The 8421-nt window shown below is 42.8% G+C and overlaps 1 protein-coding gene across 1 annotated transcript in view; it reads right to left on the bottom strand.

Moving 5' to 3' along the window:
- Positions 1-4803: 4803 nt before the first annotated feature.
- Positions 4804-8421, bottom strand: part of fam163ba (family with sequence similarity 163 member B, genome duplicate a) — an 18471-nt gene continuing 14853 nt past the window's right edge. The window contains exons 2-3 of the mRNA XM_027007270.2: positions 6753-6868; positions 4804-6069 (exon numbers count right to left, since the gene is read on the bottom strand). Of these exons, the coding sequence (XP_026863071.2) occupies positions 5665-6069; positions 6753-6845 (498 nt within the window). The 5' untranslated portion in view covers positions 6846-6868 and the 3' untranslated portion in view covers positions 4804-5664. The remainder of the gene's footprint in view (positions 6070-6752; positions 6869-8421) is intronic.

Genomic DNA, 8421 nt, shown 5'->3' with positions numbered 1-8421 from the left:
AGCATGCGCAAAAGACGGAAGCACGTCTGCGCGCCACATTTCTAGAGATTTCGAACGGACGGTTAATCTCGTGCAGGGGGAATTAAGTTTGGCTATCTGGAAAACCCCAAATAAATCTCGAACTGCCAATTTGTTCTGCCTTAACTAGCTAACTGTTCAAATGAAAGTCGCATTTGAGCAGACTTTATTTAACAGAAATTTAAGTTAAGTTTAGCTAACCTTTTAAGACTTGTTATGACCATTTAAAATTTGTAATTCTGGGGAACAAATCAACCTTAAAGTTGTAATTTAAAAAGGCTGAAATGGGCTGAAATGGGTATGCAACCATCATAATTGCATGGGTTTGTATGCCTCAGTTGCACGCATGATGAAGCTTTAGTAGGGGTTCTATGCTTGATCAGTATAATATTGCACCATTTGTATTATGAGACCTCTCTAAATAAGCAGCATTTCAGGAAAGCGGAGAAATCTCTGGGCTTTCCTCATTTTTGCTTTACTATGAAACTTCAAGGTGTTCTGAGGAGGTTTTTAGCAATAATGTCTAGAAGGTTTTCTCATGACTATGTTTTCAAAATTGCCTTTTCTGACTAAAACTGCAGATATGGAGTCTGTCTAGTAATTGCCCTCAATGCTTTCTGTCTTCAGCATCTCTTCCATCCTGATTCAGTCTCCATGTCTCTTCCATCCTGGTTCAGTCTCCATGTCTCTTTTATCCTGGTTCAGTCTCCATGTCTCCTTTATCCTGATTCAGTCTCCATGTCTCTTCCATCCTGATTCAGTCTCCATGTCTTTTCCATCCTGGTTCAGTCTCCATGTCTCCTTTATCCTGATGCAGTCTCCATGTCTCCTTTATCCTGGTTCAGTCTCCATGTCTCTTCCATCCTGGTTCAGTCTCCATGTCTCTTCCATCCTGGTTCAGTCTCCATGTCTCCTTTATCCTGATTCAGTCTCCATGTTTCCTTTATCCTGATTCAGTCTCCATGTCTCTTTTATCCTGGTTCAGTCTCCATGTCTCCTTTATCCTGATTCAGTCTCCATGTCTCCTTTATCCTGATTCAGTCTCCATGTCTCTTTTATCCTGATTCAGTCTCCATGTCTCCTTTATCCTGATTCAGTCTCCATGTCTCTTTCATCCTGATTCAGTCTCCATGTCTCTTCCATCCTGGTTCAGTCTCCATGTCTCCTTTATCCTGATTCAGTCTCCATGTTTCCTTTATCCTGATTCAGTCTCCATGTCTCTTTTATTCTGATTCAGTCTCCATGTCTCCTTTATCCTGATTCAGTCTCCATGTCTCTTTTATCCTGGTTCAGTCTCCATGTCTCTTTCATTCAGGTTCACTCTCCACCTCTTGGATTAGTACCAACTACCTCAACACACTAGGTGGAACAAACTATAACTTACACTAGTTTGTGTTCAAAATTAACAAAAAATCTAACCTTATATATTTGGAGGTTTTGTTGCTTTTTTCATGTTGTACAGAACTCGTTCCGAAATGTGATGTGCAAACTGTGATGTGAACTAAACCTTTGTACTGTTACACCCCTGTGGCCTACCTCAGCAGAAAGGGCTAAACCTCCTTCCATTGCTTTGCTCCTGGTACATGATGGCCTCCCAGAAGTCTATGGCTCAGCACACCTTAATTACTCAAGGTAGATCTTGAAAAGGAAGACTACGCATACTTTGCCCGCGTAACTCTGATGGGTTAGAACTCATACGCGGAGAAGAGTGAGTTTTATTATGGGCAAATCCAAAATCCTAATCGTTGGAACAGTCCAGGGTCATGGAGCTAATGCGTACAGCACAGGATTACATGACAAACAAAAAGGAAATCATACACACGATGACAAAAAGAGGTCGAAGGTTATAAAAACACAAGCAAAGAATAGAACACGTAACTAACACTAGCGATAACAAAATAGGCAGAGAACACGAGAAACAAATACATGAGACAGGGTAACCATGACAACACGGATGCTGCGAGGGGCCAAACGTGACAGTACCCCCTTCCCCAATGCGTGCAGCACCGAGGCTCACAATAACAAAGAAAACAACTGAAAACAAAACAGACCAAAAACAGGACTAGGACAAGACACAGACAGGACCAAAACGGTCAAGACAAGGAGCAGAAATGGGAGCAGACCCGCGAGCAAAAACAGGAAGAACACGGGCAGACAAAGGAACTGAAGAGACAAGACAGAAACCGGAGACACAACAGGAGCAGACAAGGGACCAGACGAGGGAAAAGACACATAAACCGGGAGAACGGCAGACAGAACAGCACAAGAACCGGAACAGGAGACACCTGCTGGGTGGGACGGGCGGGAACAACGGGGTAGAGGCAGCAGGAGACACAGACGGAGGTGGAACGGGCGGCGAACACGAAGGCTGCGAGTCAGGAGGCGGGTCTGAGGCCGTGGATGGGAGTGGGGTAGTTATAACTGGGAGTGGTAGTTATAACTGAGAGTGGGGTAGTTATAACTGGGAGTAGTGGTTATAACTGAGAGTGGGGTAGTTATAACTGGGAGTAGTGGTTATAACTGAGAGTGGTGTAGTTATAACTGGGAGTGGTAGTTATAATTAGGGGTGGTGGTTATAACTGAGAGTGGGGTAGTTATAACTGGGAGTAGTGGTTATAACTGAGAGTGGGGTAGTTATAACTGGGAGTAGTGGTTATAACTGAGAGTGGTGTAGTTATAACTGGGAGTGGTAGTTATAATTAGGGGTGGTGGTTATAACTGAGAGTGGGGTAGTTATAACTGGGAGTAGTGGTTATAACTGAGAGTGGGGTAGTTATAACTGGGAGTAGTGGTTATAACTGAGAGTGGTGTAGTTATAACTGGGAGTGGTAGTTATAATTAGGGGTGGTGGTTATAACTGAGAGTGGGGTAGTTATAACTGGGAGTGGTAGTTATAATTGGGAGAGGTGTAGTTATAATTGGGAGTGGTGTAGTTATAACTGGGAGTGGTGTAGTTATAACTGGGAGTGGGGTAGTTATAATTGGGAGTAGTAGTTATAACTGGGAGTAGGGTAGTTAAAATAACACCCCTGCCTGATTCTATTTGTTGATTGATTTTTTTAAATCATGGGAGGTTTACGCTATAGGAAGTGAATATAACTTAAACATTTTGACTTTAAAATAATTACAAATGAAAGTTAAGAGTTATTTTTTTGCATGAAAAGCAGCTTTCTTGATCAGGATCTGCATTACTATGTTCAGTGTGCTTAAGTACATCGGAAACACATCCTGGGTAGACTATGGGCTTTGACCTCTGTGGTCTAGAGCTCTGCTGAGGCTTGCTCATGCGGTGGTGTGATCTATTTAGAATGAATCATGTTTCTAATTTCTTACCTGATGCCTGGGCTGTGTAATAGGACCTTTCGGTCTCTCTGTCCACCACGGGTCACTAGTGCTTTGCTAGCTGCCTCCATTCCTGCAGCAAAACCATTCAGTGTTCAGCTGTGATTCAGATGTGATTACTGAAAGCATGCGGGACAACATGCTCTTTCCCACAGCTGCTCAGTGGCTCAGTAGATGGAGATAAAGTTGGCCATCAGAGAACCACTAACAAGGCGATGAAAACGCTGAAATTCATTTTCCCACATTAACTGCGTTGAGGTCTGGTGTTGGCTCATTAACTCAACATCATTATCTAGGCCTGTTGAACAACGTGTTAAATTGGAGTAGACTTGGCTACATTAGCCGTGTGACCTCATGGGGAACGTAAAGTAAGTGTCCTTGAAGAGTGTAATTCCAACAGTCTACAGCCCCACTCTACTGTGTGTATAACCTGGAATAAAATTATTTTTGTCAGGTGGGTTATTTATATCCAAGAGGAACCTCCTGAAAGTCATATACCAGTTGCTTTGAATGTGACTTGAAATAGGACAGAATTTTCACCAATTTTATTATCAACACTGTGTTCATAGTTGCACAAGCTAAAACATAAGCGCATGTTTGCAACACCTTAACAGAGAGCCTCAAAGCTGAAACAAAAGTAGTATAGTACCAATACAGGGGAAAAAGAAACATTAACAACATTAATAATAATAATAAGAAATTAATTGTCTTGCTTACCTGGTGTAAGGTGTATGTGTTTAATATGGGAGTGACTCAACCCAATTTGGTTGGAGGTTGCTCCAAAACTTTAAGACAGTTAAAAATGGGAAGAAAAAAAAATACTGCGAGGACTTGAGCAAGACCAGCACAGAGCAAGACTAGCATTGCTAAACCAGAGCAAGACTAGCATTGCTAAACCAGAGCAAGACTAGCATTGCTAAACCAGAGCAAGACCAGCACTGCTAAACCAGAGAGGCTTGGACAAAACAGGAAAATTAAGTATTTCTGTAGCTCTGTGGTTTCAAAGCCAGTTATTTTGAAAGGTCTTCTCATTCTTCTGCTAAGTGGGCTGAAAATTGTGAATGCTAAAGAGAAGTGAAACAGATAATGTTCAGAAGTCCTGCTGTAATATCCTGTAATATCCCTCTTTCAGTCCAGTAAGCTCACTTTGAAAAGAGCATGATTAGCCCTTGTTATCCATGAGTCCAGGAGACCATGAAACCTGCTTTAGTCCTAAAGCTTCAGAGCATGTACCTGTCATACTGTCAGAACCTTAACACCACATACCTGTCATACTGTCAGAACCTTAACACCATATACCTGTCCTACTGTCAGAACCTTAACACCATATACCTGTCATACTGTCAGAAGCAGATTCAGACGGGTTGCATTGTTATGTAATTCAAATGCATGTGACCACAGACAGAAAGGGTCAAAATGTTACAGTTAATGTAGCAGAGCAAGACAGGAGGAATATATTTTAATAGCATAAAGGTAAAAAAACAACAACTACCTGTCTCAGTAATAACACATTAAGTGTGACTTTAAAAATGAATTTGACTACATCGTTTTACTTCTGACTACTTTAGGTGTACTTTGTTGTAATACATGACCATCTATGTTACATTTATTGCATCCCATATGGGGATTTCAGTTACAGCTTATGTTTTTTTTTGGTGCCTGACACTGGACTGGTGGTTGCTGGTTGCTATCATTTCATCCACACAATCCCGCAGAAATATCAACCATAAGTAAGCAAAGCACTGACAATACAAAACTTACAAGTATGTACAAAAGGAAGAGTCACGCTCTGACTGGTGGTTATCGCCTCTAACACAAATGGATCGGACATGAACGTCACCCTCTCCGAGGCCATCTTATTTTTTTCTGTTTTTGACAACAGGATACACGTGCTTTGTGCATTTCACTATCATCAACCTGCACACCAGTCAGTGAGCAAACATCTAAGGGAGAGGGACAGAGACTAAGCAATTTCATGGACGGTTGTGTTGACTGTTGCTCTATCCACAATCCTCCATCTCACACCCTAGCAGCATTAAAAAGTTTACCTTTTCAAAATGAGAGAAACCCAACAGGTTTTCTTATGTAACACTACGCTCAATTCAATGAACATAGTCTCACCCATGCAGATACAATAGATGTAGATACAGATCTCCCAATATAAAATGTGTTGTTGTGTGGGCTAACAGTTTGGGTGCAGTGTTACTGCCACGCTTCCACATGAATCGAACAAAAATGAAAAGTGTGTTGGCCCACACGCGGAACCTCCAGGGCTCCAGGGGGTGCCGGTGTGCACGCTGCAGGCTAGACGTCGGTGCTTATGCTGCAGCTTCGCGTGAACATCTCCCTCATGGTGACGGAGCGGTTGAGGTTGAGTTTGTGGTAGCTGGGCAGTGGCGTGGGTATCTCCAGCTCCTGCTGCTGGATGCCGCGGTAGGTCAGGCGCTCGCCGCCGTTCAGCATGCCGTCCGGCTGCTGGAGGTAAAAGGGCATGTCGTAGTGCGTGCAGGACGGGCAGAACGTCTGCGAGCGCGTCAGCTTACGGGCCGGGGGAGGCGTGAAAAGGGCGGGCCCGTTGGGGGTGGTGGGCGTGGGAACCGTGGCCGCCAGGATGTTGTGATTGGAGTGCACAGGCGGCAGGCGAGACGTGACGGCAAAGTCAGGCTCCTCCTCCTCCGACTCTGACTCCTCCTTCTTACAGCAGTAGTACTGAGACACATTGAAAAATATGCAAATTCATCACTCAGTTTCAGTCATACTGAACATTTCACTAAATTATTCACAATGTTAATGATTTAGCTCACTAGAGGTGATGCAGTACATAATTGCAATGTATTTTGCAAGCAATAGTTAGGTTATGCAGCACTTATGACTAAATTATGTTTTGAATAAGATTTTACAAGATTAGCACATTGTCATACTTTTGTCATCTTTCTTACTGTATCAGCAATGGCACTTTAATACAGAATACAGGTGGATTAAAGGGCTTTTAATGAGAACCGAGGCAATTAATTTGTAGTGACTAATGAGAACGAGGTCTGTTATGTTAGTTGGGCCACCTTAATTTAAGATGACTGGTCTAGAAACATTGTAGGACCTGTAATTCCAGAATAACGTAGTGACCACTATGCAAAGTGACTGAGATGTTAATGAGATATAAGATTTGATTAGTTAGAAGTTGCCTTATCCATGACTTTGCTAAATGCATTCTGCCCTGCTTCTTGGTGTTTCACATTCCCTGGGGGAAGGAGAGAGGAAGAGAAGTAGGGAGAGAAGAAGAGAGAGAGAGAGAGAGAGGGAGAGAAAGAAGAAAGGGAGGGATAGAGAAGGAGAGAAGGAGAGAGAGAAGGAGACATTTGTGTTTGCTGGGCTCAGCTACAGCTTACACTTACCTGCAGCCTACAGTAGCACAATACAGCGATGATGCACAGTAAGATTACTGTAGCTAGAATCCCCCCTGTGATTACCACTGTCCCGGCGGTCATTCGAGAAGCTCTCCATCAACACCCTGTGTGAGAAAGAACGAGAACGAACGAACGAACGAACAAACGAACAAGAATACGGGAACGAGAAGGATTAAAAACAGAGTTGTTAGCAAAGCGATTTTTCGAAAAAAGCAATGAGTACAGCTGAATGGAGCAATGTCTTTGAACCGGTGTGGAGAAGAAGAACAGCTAGCATCACAGTTAACCTTCCCTACCTCTACCGATAAACTCTATTAACTGCAATCAAATGTGTCAAAGGAAAAAGCAAAGGGCATTTCGCCTGTTTCATGTCTCCAGCATATATAATTTGAACAGCAAAATGGCTCTGTGAGGAGGAATGCCGAGTGAAACAAATCGGAGAGACTAAAAACACTGAAACAGGAACTGATGAAGGGCTTCCCTGTGACCAAACGGTTCCTCCCAGGCCAAGGCGATATATTAAACGGAAGGGACAGATTACAGATTAAACAGACGGCAGCACCAGGTCAAGGCATGCCAGGGTGCGTGGGGGACATGGAATAATATTGTTGCCAAGATATAAAGTCAGATCAACGTCACCAAGGCTGGGGAGAACGGAGCACCATTTCCCAAAGCCACGTGCCGTTACTGTTGGAAATGAGAGAGAGCGCGCGGTGAGTGTGATGTTCATTCGACCATTTTATGATGCTCATTGGGTTGCGTGGCTTTTGGTAAACCTGCTCTGATAGCCAAACCACTGACCGTGGTGGCCCTGGTGGCGAGACCACTGGCCCTGCTGGTCAAAGCGCTGGCCCTGATGGTCAAAACACTGGACCAGGAGTTTTAGTTTGGATGTGGAGACAAGCAAGCTACCCATTAGCCCTTCCCAGTCTTCGGGGAAAGAGTACTTTGAAATGGACCTGAATGTTGAAAACAGGGCTGGAAGTTTAGGTATGTATAATGACCTGCCAACACTGCAATATTATATTTCTGAAAAAAAAGCTGCAACTTATAAGAAATAATTTCATATAATTTGCATTGCAACATGTAAATAGTTATACATTGTATCAGTACACTGTCTAGCAACATTGACTGTTGCAAAAATAATACATTACAAATGAATTTTATGAAATTTTTCTGTATTTTTCCATCTATTTATTTAGCTTCTCTTTGGAATCTGTGATGTCTTTTACAAATGAATAAAGCCATATGGGATACCTATATATTATGTATACCCACCAGATTTGCAGAAAGGTTCTTGCTATCAAAAGCTGTCCAATATTTAAAAAAAGTTGGTGTAAAGGTGCATGCTATCAAAAACTGGCTGATGTATCACTACCCTCCACCACTTTATTTGCAGATGCCATTTTGAAACTGTTTTGTGAATTCGGACCAAGGACAGAACTATTCATCTTTTTTTTCCCATTAGTTGTTGTGAAGGAAAGGCTGTGCTCAGATATGTGATATATGTGAGAGTTAGATGCTATCTCAGAGACTTAACCCTCACTTCTAAACACCTACAGCTGTGATAGCTCAGGGACTTAACCCTCACCTCTAAACACCTATAGCTGTGATAGCTCAGGGACTTAACCTTCACTGCTCAACACCTATAGCTGTG

The sequence above is a fragment of the Electrophorus electricus genome, chromosome 17 (genome assembly GCF_013358815.1).
Source record: "Electrophorus electricus isolate fEleEle1 chromosome 17, fEleEle1.pri, whole genome shotgun sequence".
NCBI classification, from domain to species: domain Eukaryota; kingdom Metazoa; phylum Chordata; class Actinopteri; order Gymnotiformes; family Gymnotidae; genus Electrophorus; species Electrophorus electricus.
This window is presented reverse-complemented; position numbering and strand designations above follow the sequence as displayed.